Raw genomic sequence first — 17,429 nt, forward strand, 5'->3', positions numbered from 1 at the left:
TACCTGTATTGAGAGCCGAATGCATATGAACCGATTTTACCATGACTCGGTATGGCATTGATGCTCGCTTGATGTAGGATACCATCACGATCGCGTTGCACTTGACTGACGGTACTCGGCTGGCCACGATAGACGCGCTGCTGACGATCGCTCTCCTCCTCCTCAATGGGTGGCAGTGTGTCGTGAGCATCGACATAAAGCTGTAAGGGGGAGCGAAATGTCATAATTTTAAATTATATAATAAATGCATTGAGCGCATAGTTTTTAATCGTTCTTATAAAAAAGTGGCAACCCTGTTTCAGCAAAAATTTGTAATCTATTCGGTTTCTATTAAAAAGAAAAATTTGTTCCAAAAACAAAAAAAACTCATTAGTTTAAAGAAGCCATTAGTTGTAAAAATCATTGTTTTGAACCAAGGTTTTTTGTCGGAAGCGCTTTTCCTAATACATTTCGAACTTGCGACTTTTTATCACTAGTGATTTTTTGAAACCAGTAACTTTTTTGGCTCGCGCTCCACTGAAACGACCGTAGTTTTTTAAAATTAAGTTTTTTTTTATGTCGTAAGAACCCTTCCTGAGACATTTTGCACTTGCGACTTTTTAGCGCTGGTGATTTTTTGAAACCAGTAACTTTTTTGGCTCGCGCTTCGCTGAAAAAACCATAGTTTTCTCCGAAAAAACATTTTGGTTTCAAACAAAAACTGTCTAGAATTAAGTCTACGCATCAAAATAGTCAGTTGCTCCAAAACAGTACGTTTTCCGAAAAGGCGCCGTTTGAAAACCTTTGGCGACAAAAGAAATTTCTTTAGAGGAAGGTGTATTATTGAAGCCGTTATCTTGTGCAACAGCTGATTTTCTATGGAACATGTTGAATCTGTGACGGTTTGTCACTAGTGATAGTGGAAACAGTGACTTTTTGTCACTAGTGACGTTTAAGGAACGGTAAATTTTTTGACATCTTCAAATAATCGGTGGCTCTAACAAGTCCTGTTTAGAAAAACCCATTAATCTCTTTTGTGACAAAGCTATATATTTGGAAGAAGTCACTCTTTTCGAAACCTATTACTCATTTGTCAGTTGTAGGGTTTGGCCTTATATTTGAAGCCTGTGATTTTTCGTAAATTTTTGTCGCGAGTGTCTTTTAGGAACCAGTGTGGCTTTGCTATTCGCTTAGTTTTAGTCACCACTCCATTAAAAAACCCGAAGTCTTTTGGAATTTTAAATTTGTGAATTTTTGATATTAAAAACCGTGACTTTTTGTCACTAGTGATTCGGAAGCACTGACTCTTTGGTATTCATTTAGTCCACACTCCGTTGCAAGTAGTTCTTGAAATCGCTTGGAATATTGAATTGGCGCCAGGTGGCAAAGAGTAAAAGTGACTGATGCGTTTTGTGACTATGTGCCTTAGCTACTGAGAATAAACGACTGGTACAACTAAGAATGTCTCGCGAGTTTGATCCGTGATGCAAAAAACGAAAAGGGATGCTTAGATTGTTAAAAGAAACGCAAGATAAAATCCATAAGTGAAGCGAGATTGAGGTTCTGGTTCATTAGAAGAATATCACGATTCTATTAGCAAGTTCTTCTGGACAGGACTCAATGAAACTCAGAAATCAGTACAAGTAGCGAAGTCCGTTTAGCTATAGGATCTTAAAAGCCTTTTAAGCCTTTTTTTGTGTGGTGCTGTTAGTTCAACAGTCTTTTGCCGAAAAATTCTGCTCGGGCGCCAGCCCATACGGATACTAGCCTTCTTTTCATTCGAAAGAACCGTATACATTTGTGGACTTATGTGGCTCGCAACCACTTACATTTAATTCATAAAATACGATGGTAACTCTGTTTTAAATAATAATGTGATATAAACTAGATGGCCACTTTTGTTTTAACTCCTTTAAAGAAAAAGTAATACCGTTGGAAACTCTCCTCTACTATAGAAAAATTTAAATATACACTACCCACTTACCTGTGCAATATCCTCTTGCAAACCGAATGGTTTCGGTTCTCTACGCGATCCAATCAGCGTACCCGCATGTTGTGGCAGCGACTGTACTTGCGCCTGTATTACTTGCGGTGGCTGCCGATGATATTGTGGTGGCACTGTAGCCTTTGGCGGCGGCGTGGTGCCCGCTGCTGGACTGCTAAAAGCTGAACCGAAACGTATACGACTTGGCACATGTTGGCTATTAATTGATTGCTGTTGCTGCTTTGCAGAGCGTGTACCAGCAGCATTACTGGTGAGTGCATCTGCTGCACTATTATCAACTAACTCACAACCCACATTTCGTGGCCAATCACAAGTTTGTAGCTCATGTGAATACATCAAACCGCCAGTGCAGCTTTCAAGTAATGCACCACCAAAGACACAAACATAATATTGTGTACAATCGGTGGGATGAGGGTAATAGCCGAACTCTTCGGGGCAATCGAAATCAATGCCATTTGAACCTGATGTTTTGACATTGGTGCCGAAACTGCGCGAGCTGGTGATGCGTGATGATGATGAACGTTTTTGTTGTTGTTGTGATTGTGCTTGTACATTGATGGCTGAGGAGAAAGAAAAAGTAAAAAAAAAATTGAATGTATTAGATAAAAACTATTTATAGACATATCTATGTATGTTGGTATGTATATATGCATGTAAAAAAATTGTTTGCTTTACATAAAATTGAATATAAAGATTTATGCGCTCAATATGCACTTAATTGCCTCAATGAATTTTTGGACTATTTTAAACCATATTTTTTTATTGTTGTGCCTTGTCTATAAGTAGCACATTTCCAGTTTGTTAGCCAGCAATAAAACGCTTCAGCGATTTAATTTGCAACTTGACCTTCTCTAAAAATGCAGTAGCCATCGGAAGCCATTTATGGTTTTAGCCACATTCGATTTCTTATTTGCTTGCTTGTTTCGTTTTTTTTTTCAAAATTTGAACAGCTTAACGACTTTAGAAGATGAGGTTTTGAGGTAAGTGAGTTCGATATATTTCAAATATTTTAAGTCTCTAGAGCAGTGGTTGAAAAGGTCAAATGTAATGGTTGGCAGTCAGTATATAGCTACTGTTCATGTGTGCCTTAGACTGTTTAAGATGCATTTAACGGTGTCATTGTTTGCTGATTGAAAAATTCGTGGTTTAAAAGTGAAAAAATATCGGCAGGTTTCTGGTCCTGGTTTTGGCTTTGCTCCGCTTTCGATTTCGCTCTGTTTAAGTTTAAACTTTATTCCCAGTCTCCCTTCTTGTTTTAGTTTTGTTTCGGTTCCGTTTTTGTTCAAGGTTTGATTTTATATGGCTTTTGTTGTCGTTGCGGTTATGTTTTGTCTAGTTTTGATTTCGTATTGTTTCTGGAATTAGTTTATTTACTTTGCAATAAGGTTTGTTTCGGTTTTCCAATTTACCTCCGTCAGCCTTTGGTTTACTGCGATTTTCAACTTAATTTCGTCTTGGTTGCAGTTTTGTGCCTGTGCTTGATTTTTTCGTGTTTCAGTTCTGTTTCAACTTCTTTTTGATTCAACTTTGTTTCCATTTCAGTTTTTATCAAGTTTCGGTTCCTGATTGGACTTAGATTTTTATCCGGTTTCCTGTGCAAGTTTGGATTTGTTCCAGTTTCGGCTTTAAGCTGGTTTTGTGCCCAGGTTCAGTTTTGTTCACTTTTCGTTTTAATCCGATTTCGAATTGTTCGGGTTCCATTGTTTTAGTATCGATTTGGTTTCAACTTTTGGATTCGCTACGATAACTCTTACCACCGCTTCCGTGTTGATTTTGTTGCAGTTTCAGTTTGGTCCCAGTTTGAGATTTTTCTTCAAATCAGACTCAGTTTCGGATTTTTTCCAGTTTTCGTTTCAGTTTTTGTTTCGTTTTTATTTCGATACTATTATAATTTAATTCCAGTTTAAGGTTCAGTTTCTGCTCCTGTTTTGTTTCGATTCGGTTTTAGCTTTGTTTCAATTTCGATCTCGACTTAAATATGTTTCAAAGAAAATTTCAAAAACAATTTATGTTTGTTTTCGTTTTCTGTTTTCTATACGTTCATGTTCCATTTCCAGTTTAGTTCCATTTTCAGTTTTGTTGCGGTTGAGTGTAAGGTGATAGTTTTGTTTTGGTTTCGTTGTCGTTTTTGTTCCTGCTTTAGGCTAGCCCCGTTTTTAACAATTTTCTTTTACATTTTTTAAGTTTCAGTTTCGTTCCGTTTTGAAGTTTGGCTACGATTGTATTCCAGTTTCGGCTTCAATTTTGCTCCAGTATGAGTTTTGAGCTCAGTTAAGGTTATGTTATATTTTCTGTCAAGTTCAGGTTGCTGCATCAAGTGTCAGTTTTTATGACGTGGCTTGTACATACATACAGGTTTAGTTTTAGTATGGCTCCTATTTCGGGGTTCCAGTTTCGATTAAAATTTTGGTCCAGTTTCATTTAGTTCCAGATTCGGGTTCAGTACAAAAATAAAATTTAAGGCGCGATATCCTCCGAAGACATTTTAGGTCAAGCTTCTGTAGCAATTTTTAGTATGGCTCCTATTTCGGTGTTCCAGTTTCGATTAAAATTTTGTTCCAGTTTCATTTAGTTCCATATTCGGGTTCAGTTCAAAATTAAAATTTAAGGCGCGATATCCTCCGAAGACATTTTAGGCCAAGCCTCTGTTCATTTAATTTTTCCTACGAATTGGTGGGACGGGACATACATGTTTTATGCCGACACCGAACGGAATCTGCAAAGAAGATGAGTTTTCACTGGGAAGCTTTTCATGGCAGAAATACACTCGGAGTGTTTGCCGAATCACTTCAGCTTAGAAAAACTTTCTTCCAATTAAAAAAACTTGTTTCTTAAATTTTGATATTGTTTTTCGCGTGGCTGAACCCAGGATCTGCGGCGAGGTACGCGGAGCACGCTATCACCAAACCACGGCGGCCGGCGGTCGGGATCAGTTAAAGAAAAGAACAACAAAGGAGAGAGGAAAGGAAAAATTAGAAATCAAAATACAAGTAGAAATCATCGGACGGCGTGTTATCAATTTGTTATCAAAGTGTTAGCTGTTTGCTACGGGTTTGTTATCGACGGGGTATTATCGTCTATTTATCAGTTTGTTATAGGTTTGCTATTTATAACAAAGGATATCAATGAATTAATGATTTTTTATCGACGATTTATCAGTTTTTAATTGAAAAATTATCGACTTGCTTTCGGAAGGCTTATTTTTATCAAAAAAGTAGTCGCAAATTTTTATCTTTTAGTTATATATTTACTATCAATATGTTTTATGAAAGTGATAGATTTACGATCGAAAAGTTATCGATGATTTATAAGAAAAGTTATTGATATGTTATCAACAATTTATCAATAGCGGTTCCATATCGAAAAGTTATCGATGTCTTGTCGTATTAATTTGTTATCGGCCGGTTATCGACTATTCGACAGATACCGATAAAACTTCAATATATAAATGATGACTGTTACACGACGGTAACAAGTGGATGACTCGGCGATAACCTTGCAATATCAATTGGCTATCGACAACAAGACAAAGATAAAATTAAAGCTTGCCGATATTGGTTGTTACCGATACGAAACCGAGAGCAGCTTTTCTCAGAAAGTCAGAAATTATTTCTTTCTGGTAAGGTGACCTCTGTTGCAGTTTACCTTCAACACCTTGCGCGAGCTCAAGTTGACTTATAAACATTACTACACGAGTACTTCGTACTGAAAAGACAGAAACTTGTGTACTATTCTGTCAGTTTAGCAAACCAAAAGCCACAATCGGACAATAAATAAAAAAAATTCCAAACTTAACTCACCGAAAAAAACCATATATAAACTACAATAAAGAAGATAATAAAAATGATTTTAAGGAGCACCAAGTCTTAATAAAATTCTTAGGCATCTCTTGCAAAGGTCAACTAAGCAGGTTGCAAGACTGTGGTTATGTACGTCACCAAATACACACAGAAACTCGTTGGAATTAGGCATATTTTTACGGTTGCTAAAAGCCACAAGGTGATACAGCATTAACTTGACTTGACAAACTAGCTCGCTATAAAAATTTACCAAATGAAAAATTGTTGTATGAACCGCAACGACAAACCATATACATATTGGCTTAGGAAAACGTCAATAAAATATTTTTAAATATTGAAAAAACACTAGCCAAACTACCTGAAATAATAAGCGATGACTATCAATGTAAGCACCACATCTGTAATGCAGAAAATCGAAACTGCCGAAACCGCCAACAAAGCATAAATATACATAGCGCCTATTGCTGGTGCATGGTGTAAGAGGACAAATAAGAGTGAAACCAATTTTTAAAAGAAGATGCCTGCAACGTGAAATTGTTGTTTTGTCACTGTGGATGTAACTACTTTTGCAATGAATGAATGCCTCACGGTTGTATTGTGGTGTTGTTGGTGCCACTTGTGACAAACACTGACCATAGAAGTTAATGTTGGTGACGCCGTAAAATTGATTTCCAGTTCCAAGCACATGACTGGGTATCTATCAACGAGTATGTACATTAGGGTGAGTCGATTTGCATGGATGAAAGTTCACCGATAACACGCCATCGATTTTTCAATAGGATTTGGGCTCAGGAAAAAAAAGCTCTAGTATGCGTAATACCCAAACAAATAATTTTCGAGCCTGCGAAATTTAATTTTTTTACTTTTTTTCGACTTTATTTTTTAAGTTTTTTTTTCATGACCTACTAAAAAAACTTTCATATGTATACCTTGGCCGACCCAAAAATGTCCGCTAAAATATTTTTTTTTTTTTTTCAAAAAACTCTTATCGCCAACGTTTTTAGCATGAAAGTTTTACAATGAAATGAAAATTTTTTTAGTAGGCCATGAAAAAACCTTAAAAATCCAAGTCGAAAAAAAGTAAAAAAAAAAAAGAAATTTCGCAGGCTCGATTATTATTTTTCAGGGTATGCGTAGTGGAACTTTTTTCCTGAGCCCAAATTCTATAGAAAAATCGATGGAGCGATATCGGTTAATAAATAGGCCCAGTCTAATGTACATATGTAACAAGTTTGCATGATTTTGTTTTAGCACAAGCGTATGAACAACTTTTTCTTTCCTTTTTTTATATTTGTTCGTACTGAAGAGTCAGAGTTTCAATGAGAATTCCAACCAAATGATGCCGCTCCGAAAATTAAGCGCTGATGCTCCCAAGTTAATGGCCGAAAAAGTGCTGCGTCACATTTTATGGTTGTTGCTATTGTATATCAAACAAAAAAAAAAAAAAAAAAAAAAAAATGCTACCTTCTATAAAATGCACAAGTTCAGCTGTAATTTGGAATCAATTGATTGCTTGATTGCTGTTCAATATTTTTGTAGCATCATCATTGTTTATGTTGCTGTCGGTGGTCATGGTTATTTTTGTTTTTTGTATGTAGCATTTTCTTGTTGTTTTCATATCAATATTTTTGTTGTTTTTAAAAGCGCACATTATACAGTTTTTTAAATCACTGATGCAACACTTGTTGCATTACTCATTGGCGTTTGCTATTGGCACTTGACCTTTTTAATGCAGACTTGATTTGATTGTTACTAACCAAATATTCAGGTCAAATATGCTGAGTTTGATTTAATGCGGAATAAAAAAAGTTGAGCATAGAATGAAGGCAAGTTTTAGAGAATATTTGCGAGCGATGGGTTGTTAGTTAAGAGATTAAGAATATATCAAAATATGCTAAAATAAAAGGGTGTTAAGACCCTCTCGATTTATAGTTGACAAACCGGAAACCATATAATTCGAAGGAAAAGTATTATTATTATTATTATGTCTGGAAGCACTGCGACCTTTGTGCAAATCTATTGTGCATGACTTTTAAGCCTAATTTTGCATGTGGAGGCTTTTGATGTATCTACGTACCTCTTCAGGCATTTTGTTCCACTTCATATAGGGACTAAGAGTCACAACAGAGCGACGCATTCGCAGAGAATTTGAACCGGTGTTTCATTCTCCAGATCACAGATACGAAAAATATGAGTATCGGATAGATTCCATTTCATTTCATTTCATTTATTAGTCTATGATTTCATTAATCTTACAGATTAGATTTACATTCATTCAACTTAAATGCTAATAAATTTAACATAATACGAGTAAAGTTTAGCGCTAAAGGATGCTCTCGGGAGTGCGAAGTCGAGCTCAAGGCTAAAAAAGATCCTGTTATATTCACTGAGGGCTCTAGATATAGGATCAAAATTGTGATAATTAGCTCCGATAACTTTCACGTGGAACGGATATTGGGCACGAAGGGTTCTGCTGGGGACATTGAAGCCAATTTGCGCTAGTAGTTCCGGGCAGGCGAACCAACCACATATAACATCATACACAAACAGCAGAGATTGAATATAACGTCTGGCCGCAAGCTACTTCATGTTTATGAGGGCACAGCGGGCACGGTAAGAAGGTAATGGTTCTAAAAAATTAAGCGGTTGGAGTGCGAATCGAGTGAAACTTTTCTGTACTCTTTCCAGTATTTGAGTATGAGAGGAATAAATTGGGTTCCAAATTATGGAAGCATATTCCAGCTTTGAGAGAACTAAAGAATTACATAAAATTTTTCTGGTGTATGGATCTTTGATTTGATTTAACTTATTTAGGTAATATCATAGACCACAGTGTCCCGCAAAGTACCCAGTGACAGTTTTTAGGTCCTCCCTGCTTATACTAATATGTTTGGTTGATACTTTCGTTGCCAGAAATATAAAAAATTTAGCCTGAATCGTCTTGTTTCCCAGTTACGTATGGTTTCTCTAGTGTGTGCTTTTGTGAGTCCACAAAAGGGCTCTGCACCATAGAATGCTGCTCTAGCAGCCTGCTTTGCTAGGTGATATGCATGTTCACTACCTTCATGTCCCTGATGTCCGGGAACCCATCTTAACAAAACCTTGTTTTTGGCTTCCAGGTCATTAAGGATTTCAATGCAGTAATCCACTAGCTTAGATGTAACTGTGTAGGATTGCAAGGCACGCAAGGCATAACGTAGATGCTCTTCGAGAATGAGCTTCTTTGCAGACATTCGGTTTCTTGAGGAAAGGCAAGTTAAATCCGAATTATCAGTAGAAAAACCAAGCCATATCTATATCTATATCTATATCTATATCTATATCTATATCTATATCTATATCTATATCTACATCTATATCTATATCTATATCTATATCTATATCTATATCTATATCTATATCTATATCTATATCTATATCTATATCTATATCTTTATCTATATCTATATCTATAAATATATCTTTAAATCTATAAATCTATAAATCTTATAAAATATAGTCGCTAAATGCCATGCATGCATATAACTTCGCACAGAATGCTCCGATTTTAAAACGGGTTTTTCATTTGAAAGCTTAGCTATGTGAGATGGTACAGTTAACATAATTTGAAGATATATATTAAAAGGGCGTGGCAAATTACCAAAATGTAGTAAAAAATCATAAAATTTTTGTTTACACAGCTATAACTCATAAACGGATGGATGGATTTAAAAAATTCTACTTTTCAGTAAAACTTTGAAATATTTACCTTCGATCTGCATAAAAAAAAAAAAAAATTCTTGATTCATTTCTTATATCAGCCAAATTGTTTAAACAAAAGTAACATTTTTACCAAAAAATGTGTTTTTGGTGGTTGTTCGCTGTGAACTGTGCGCGCTAATTGCTTTTGAGTGAGGCATGATGCGACACATACATAAGTAGATATATAGCATTCGCTGCGTTATTTAACTTCGAGCGTAGGTTTACAGGTATGTATGGATGTACACCACTACATAGTATAAAACAAAGTCGCTTTTTCTGTCCCTATGTCCCTTTGAATGCTTAAACCTTTAAAAATATGCAACGGATTTTGATGCGCTTTTTTTAATAGATAAAGAGTGATTGAAAAGGAAGGAACGGATGAACATATTCGGCTGAAAATTGGTGGAGGGGTAGCTTAAAACCAGGAGACAGACAAATGATAATTTGTATCCCATTCTGGCTAGAGTCTTGAGATCAAAACGGGAATATGGGTAATCCTGGCATATGTTTGTACAATATGGGTATCAAATGTTTATGAGTACTTTGATAGGGGTATTTTTCGTACCCGCGGGTAACTAGGGTCTCGAAATATAAACGAAAACCTGGACCCGGATACCCCTAGAATGTGTGTATAATGGGGATATCAAATGTAAGCTGTTGCTGAGAGCTTTAAAGTAATTTGTGATATTCGATTTAGTCGCATCAACCTGGCAAAACTGATAAATATGCATGAGAAGCCGAAATAAAGACATGAATTAATAATACCGACATAACTATGTACATACTATTCCTATTTGATTTGCCTGGCAATAAAGGATGAAGAAGAATGGGAAAAACTTGAGAGAAGAGAAAAGATGGAAGGAGGAGGAGACTGAGAAAGAGATAGAGTGAGACGAAAAGACGGAGGGAGGAGTGAATAAAAGGATTAAGAATAAGTGAGGGGGGGGGCAGAGTTAGACAGAAAAAGGTTATTAAAATTTATGTAGATAGACTAACTTTAGCGCAGAACAACGTCTGACGGCTCTGCTAGTATTATAAAATAACTATGAGTAATAAATAAATGTAAGGCGCGACAACCTCCGAAGAGGTTTAAGGCCGAGCTTCCTTTCCGATTTGCGTTTCGTTTCGTTTACATGTTTTATAATTCATAAAATAAATAATATTAAATAAATTTTTAAATTATTATTATGAAAAACAAAAAGTAATTGAGAATATTCAATTAAATTATTATATAAATTTTGACTACCTAAAAATTCAGATCAACCTTGATCAAAAGATTTATAAATTATATTTCCTAATATTAAAGGGTAATTAATTAATCCATAAGTAGAAATATGAGGTATAAACCATATTGACCCAAAATAACTAACTATTAAATAATTATTTAAAGATTTATTAACTTCGAACAGCGTCTGCAAGGCAGATGAGTTTTCATTGAGAAACATTTCACGGCAGAAATCCTTTCGGAGTGTTTACCAAATCACTGCCGAGGGGAGACCCCGCTAAGAAACACTTTCTTTTAATTGAAAAAATTTGTCCCTAAAATTTTGATGTTGTTTTGCTCAGGGTATGAACCCACAATCTTTGGTATGCTAGAAGCAGGCATTTTCCTTCCTTCTTGATATTGTTATATAAGAAAATTATGCCACCCCTCTTCGTTATAGCATTTCTATGGAGATCGAAGGATCATAGTAGAACCCCAACCTCCTCAATGTATGGACACTGGCCATATATATGAGTGTGTGATTCCAAGGGCCATGCACTGGCCCATCTCTACCCGCTCATTTATGTTCTCGTTGCCAAATATGCCCATTTGACCGGAAACTTAATATAAAAATTTTCTAATCTATTTAAAGCATCAAAAACCTCCTCTGTGAAAGCAACATTTTTCTTACAGATAATAGCTGCTTCCAACAAAATGATGACATATGAAACAACGAAAGCGAAATTTTCCTAAATTTGCTTTCCAATTGTTAATATTTTTATTACCATTTTCCTGAAATCAAGTTTTGTAGGGAACTATCAAAGTAAGGCATTTTTGCAATTGTTTTTAATGTTATGCATTTGAAAGTGCTGCTTATACACATTTTTAGTTATAATTAAAAATAATAAAATTTTTGTTTATTTCATTTGCATATATTCTTGGTGTTGATTGCAAAAGCTTCCATTATGTGAAAATTGTAAATTCAAAAGTTACCGGTTACTTAACATCTTTATGCAAATTCAGTGGGGGCACATAAGTAGTAAGTTCACAAACACATATTTCAAGTGAATTGCATATATTTCTTTGTTGTGAAATTGCACAAATTTCGAATATTACAAAACAAAAACATGCAATTTGATCGTACATGAATGAATGTGATCGTATTGAGTTACAAATATTTCACAAACTCGTGCGATTTGATGATATGCACTGAATGAACAAAAGACTCAAGCGACAAACTTGCGTGCAAAGTTGACATAACTACTTAGTAAAAGAAGTAAATTGTAACATTTTTACGTAAATGTATGTTTGTGTTTTTTTGTTTTTTAATAAAGGTAAATTCTGGTAGTATGTATTTGGCAAATAACGACTTCAGATTGCATGTATTATGTAAATATATTAACAAAGTGCATAATTAATGTTGAAGCATAAAAAGGCCTTGAAACAACCTTCCTTTGAAATTTTGAGAATGTTTAGTTAGTGAGTGTTGAATAAGCTTTAAGCATAGGAATAATAGCAGCACTAATTGCATACAATAACAACAACAAATAAAAATCGCTTAACTTTACTGTGTGCATAGCTTTGAATTCTTGAACTACGAACGAACAATAACATTTTTAGGTCCTCTAAGCGGGACGGGCAGATAAATTACTTCCTTTTCGTTCTATAATTATTAGTATGTAAAACCTTTTTGTGTTTGAATATTTTTTATAATTTTACTTATGTAAGTGTATATGTATGTGTGCGTCTAGCATTACACTTGTTGCGCCCTATTTTTTTTCATTCCCATGACATGACGACCGCACGAGTGCAATGCTCCAGCAAGTGGCTGATGCAAAGTTATTTGAAAATATGCAAGAACGAACACAATAAAAGCAAACAACAAAAAATATAAAGAATTGTCACATAGCCACTACTATTTAAAAAAGAAGTAGCAAAGCAGCATAATGGCGGTTGACATGTGAGGGAGTGTTGAAGTGGCAGTTCGTTAGCAGATTTAAATTGTTTTAGCTCGTTAGTTGGCGCTAATCAACAAAGAAAAAGAAAAAAACACTATAATGGAAGAGTTCAAATAAGATCTGAGTTCGCGTAAGCTATGGATGCAGCACTAACATGATTGTAAAAATAAATATACACATTAAACTGCCATGGTTACAGTAACTTTGTGGAATTAGGTGTCGCTTAATTCAAAATGCCAACAAGTGCTGCTCCTTCAGAAATTAAATTTTCACTGCAGGCTGATACGAGAAATAAATCTGTTTATTGATTTTATTGTCATATATTTATTTTCACAATCAGTAGATGCAATAAATTAATCTGATCCGAACACAAATGTTTATTGTACATGTAGAGGCAAAGAGGGAGAAGGAAATATAAGGCGCTGGAGAGGTAAAAATAGAGAGCGATATAGTATAGGGAAATTGAGATGGAGAGGAAGAACGTGGTGAAGGAAAAAAAACGAGCGCTATATGGAGAGGGAGAGAAAGAAAGAGAGAAAGTTGGATAGCAAGATGGAGAGGTAGAGGTGAAGTTCGAGTAAGAGTAAGAGTTAGAGGTAGAGTTAAAAGTTAGAAGTGGAGATATAGAGAGAAGGAGAGAAGGGAGGAAAGGTAGAGTTAAATGTTTAAAATAAATACTCCCATGAAGATGCTAACAAATATTATTGAAACGTTAAGGAAAAATAGTGGAATAATTTATTTACACTCTCAAATCAAATCAGAAAAGCCTGTTATCATTAATTTTAGTTAAATGTTATATTAGACCAGGAAGATTCCCGAGCGTAATTTAAGTGAGTGCCAGCTTCAGACCCTGTAAAACCCAGATAGCTTGTCAAATAATAACTATGGATTTCGAAAATCAAGATCCACAATAGATGCAATATAAACAGTTGTCAATATAGACATAAGAGGAGGTCAAATAAAAAGAAACTCTGTGCACTGATTACTTTGGGTATTGGAAATGCTTTTAACACCGCAAACTGGATGAAGATAATGAGAGTGCTACGAAACTTTGGCGCACCTGCTTACCTGCTCAGAATAAGTGGGTGCCAAGAGAGACCAAGAAAGTACAACATCAGCGGTGGTGTACCTCAGGAATCTGTTCTAGGGCTAACGCTATGGAACACGATGTATGACGGTGTGCTACAAATCGACCTTCCTGAAAGCACGCATATTGTCGGCTACGCAGATGATACTGTCGTAGTAGCAGTGGCCAAGAAATAGGATCTGCTCAAAAGCATTATGTAATGACGCCGTAGGAAGAATAAAAGAATAGCTGTCGAACATGGGGCTAGAGATGGCTAGCAATAAGACAACATTGGTTTTGGTGAGCTCAAAGCGGATTTTGGATGAGTTGATTCTAACCATAGGAGACTACCAAATAAAGTCAAATCTTTCTTAAAATATTAAGTAGTAAACATTGACTCGAAACAAGCTTTCAGAGAGCACTTAAAGGCGGGGGAGAGGAAGCTTATAGCGCTAGCGCAGCTCTAACGTGAATAGTGTCCAACATGGGCGGCCTAGGCGAAAGTACATGTCAGCTATTAGCCAACATACATCTCTATAATATTTTATAGAGCAACAGTATTGCATGGATCTAAAATGACCCACCAAAATGACATACCAGCAACCCACCGTATTACTGCTTTACGTATGGCATGTGCTTATCGGACAGTGTCTGACGATGAAATCTTTGTTTTATCTCGAAAAATGCAAGTAGATCTGCTGTCAAGTCAAATAGTTGAATTGAGCGACCATCTGAATATTCCAAGAAAAGCGCAGGGTAACGAATAAAAAAAAACTGCTGATCGGTTTCAAGGAGTATCTTCATAAATGTAGGATATAGGAAGAACCTTCTGTACACACTGTCCGACAGAAATGGAAATGAGGAACATATAATAATTCATTGCCCTCGTCTTCGCGGCGCGAGACTTTTTGTACGCAGAGCTTTTGGAGAGGATCCTTTTTTTTAGTAATTTAATTTCTTTTATGTACTGAGAATATTGGACTGCTGTGAGTAAAATGGTGTTTCTAGTGATGACGCAATTGAAGCATGCCCAAAGAAGATGCAGGGAAATGAGCATGCGAAGCAGTGACGACGAAATCACCTCTTTCTCCGTGATGTTATGTCTAACGGCGGTATCGCATTTTCCGAAAGTCCAAAAAAAAGGATAGAGTTAAAAGTGGGAAGTAGAGATAGAGGGGGAGTTTAAAGTTGGAGGAAGAAGAAGAGAGAGGAGGTGAGGATGGAGGAGAAGGAGAAGAAAAGTGATAAAGTGGAAGAGAAAGAGAGTCATAAAAAGGGCCACGCAATATACGCAGAGCTGGATAATGGAAAACCGGTTCACATTCCTTGCAAATGCATTGCTCTGGCAAGGCTCCCCCATCTAGGTGGCGGAGCTCTAAATCCCATTCTAACTTAGAGTAAGAAGCCTGAAGAGGTACTTAAGTACATTAAAAGTCTCACATACTTTACTAGAATGAACAGATAAACACTCGAATCACAGTGCATCGAGGCTTTTTAAAATTTTTAGCTATTTTGTCGGTTTTTACTGGTCGGTTAGTGATAAATTTATTCAAAACTGGGTTTACTATATTTGTAAAACAGATGCGAATATTGTTGTGTGTGAAGAGCAAAAAATCCGAAAAAAGTAAGACACAATTATAATGATCCAAACAAATTCAGCCTCCTCAAAATGGTGTTTAGTTCCTGTCTCCAAAAATGGTTTCGCAGGTGAGATCATAAAATTATTTGCCCTTTAGTGTGAGCTCCTGCAAAACAAATTTAACTCTAGGTAAACCAGTAGATGTATTGAAGGCTATATCATCGAAAATTGTGTGAAAATAAAATAAGTGTGACTGATGACCCAAAGCTAGGACAGAAGGACCCGGGGTGAATCGGACGGCCATATTACGTTGGGGTAAGCCGGAATGCAGATATCATCCACGTACTTAAGGGTTATGGTCTCCTCTAACATATCACATAAACTCGAAGAAGGTAACAAAGCCGACATGCAGGTAAAGCGAATGAAAAACGTATGGATCTGGAATCTATAAAATAATTAGGAAACGGTTACAAAAAGGTGTGGAGAGTGCAGTCATGCATGGTGTGCGAGAGTCAAATATTTCCTACAATCATCATCATACATCACTTCAATGCCTTGATTATAAATCTACATTTATAATCTTTTGTTTATGTAAATTAAGAGAACATAAGATGTTTGTAAATGTAAAAGAATGGAAGTCCCACTTCACTGATCAATGTAATAAATTTTGTCAACAATTGTCATCGCTGCTATTAAGAATCATATTGCCATCTTAGCGAAGATAAATGTTAAAAAAAACAACATATCGCTTGATTACACCATACATCATGCGATCAATATTTTATGTTTATTCTGCTGATTACAACAACAATAATAGGATGAACATGACTTACAATTTTTACGCTCGTTCTGAGCTTTATTATTTATTTATATTTATGAGCCTTCAGTCAACTTGAGCGTAAGAGTATAACATTTAGACCGCAGATAAAGTGGGATTCAAGGGGCTGGTAAGCGCAATACAAAGCTGTATAGCTTTAAAGCTTCCGCAACCCAATTGTCAACCTCACCACGCGAGGGGGAATCCTCTTACAAATATGAATGTACCAAACACATGTTTAGCAGGCGGGGATTTCGCGACCTCATGGAACTAGGGGGTGGGGAAGGCGTGATGACCTAGAGGGTTTAATGTGGTCATATTAATCGTTCCCGAGATGGTCGGGCTAGTAACTTATCGGTGCTTTCTTGCCGGAAGTTACCGGATCAACATCTACAAAGCCTTCTGGGAGTGTTTTTACCGTTAATACGACAACAACAACCGCAGATTAAGTCGTATCTGGATATGTTATTAGCTTGTATGAGTTTATATTAACTTTTTTTTGTTAGTAAGAAACTATATCTTAGCATCTGCTGTAACATGGCGTATACGTGACATTTGATTATCGCGCTGAGAAAATATTAAGTTAGTAAAAATTTGTATTTTGGCCAAAAATTTCCCTATGAACTTTTTTGTGCTCCACCTTCTTCTTTTTCTTCTTGACCATCATTATCCAAACATTGTCATCAATATAACTACTTTTCTTCTTATTCGTTCGTTTTTCATCTTCTTTATTTCTCACACTCATCCTCGGATCTCGCCATTGGCTAAATCCTGTAGAGAAATAAGCGATCCGAGACCAAAATACTTTTGCCTTATGTCAAAAACTGTACAGTCAACTATGAAGTGGTTTGAAATATATTAACACGTACCGCATGGACTCTCGTTCGTCAGTGATCTGTCAGATCTGGAATAATGCCTTAATGAATCAATTAATTTGGTATATAGCCAGCCATCGATTTTCGGCCCTTTAAAAAGCCTGAAGAACTGCGAACCGTCTATAGTATTCTATGTCTGGTGCAGTTGCTTCCATTCGAGCTTTGAGATCCGCGTAATATTTGCTTTCGATAGCCTTATACCCAAGGGCCAAGATGATCCTAATCTAAAAACAGTTCGATTAATCGCAAGTGAGTTCTGACACTCCTACAACTACGACGTTAGCATCACAATTGAGCTGAGGGCTTCAATGGCAGCTTGACTATCTTAATAGATTTTAAATTCTCGAACCATAGTATGAATGGGTATAATAATCCCATCCATCATATCCTAAAACGCGACCGCTG

General features: G+C 36.1%; 1 protein-coding gene across 16 annotated transcripts in view; it reads right to left on the minus strand.

Moving 5' to 3' along the window:
- Positions 1-17,429, minus strand: part of LOC137240851 (uncharacterized) — a 458,238-nt gene that overhangs the window by 56,020 nt on the left and 384,789 nt on the right. For all 16 annotated transcript variants that reach the window (XM_067767734.1, XM_067767735.1, XM_067767727.1 and 13 more), the window contains 2 exons: positions 1,964-2,544; positions 4-200 (listed from right to left, as the gene is read on the minus strand). In XM_067767734.1, coding sequence (XP_067623835.1) covers positions 4-200; positions 1,964-2,544 — 778 coding nt within the window. The remainder of the gene's footprint in view (positions 1-3; positions 201-1,963; positions 2,545-17,429) is intronic.

The sequence above is a fragment of the Eurosta solidaginis genome, chromosome 2 (genome assembly GCF_040869045.1).
Source record: "Eurosta solidaginis isolate ZX-2024a chromosome 2, ASM4086904v1, whole genome shotgun sequence".
NCBI classification, from domain to species: Eukaryota; Metazoa; Arthropoda; class Insecta; order Diptera; family Tephritidae; genus Eurosta; species Eurosta solidaginis.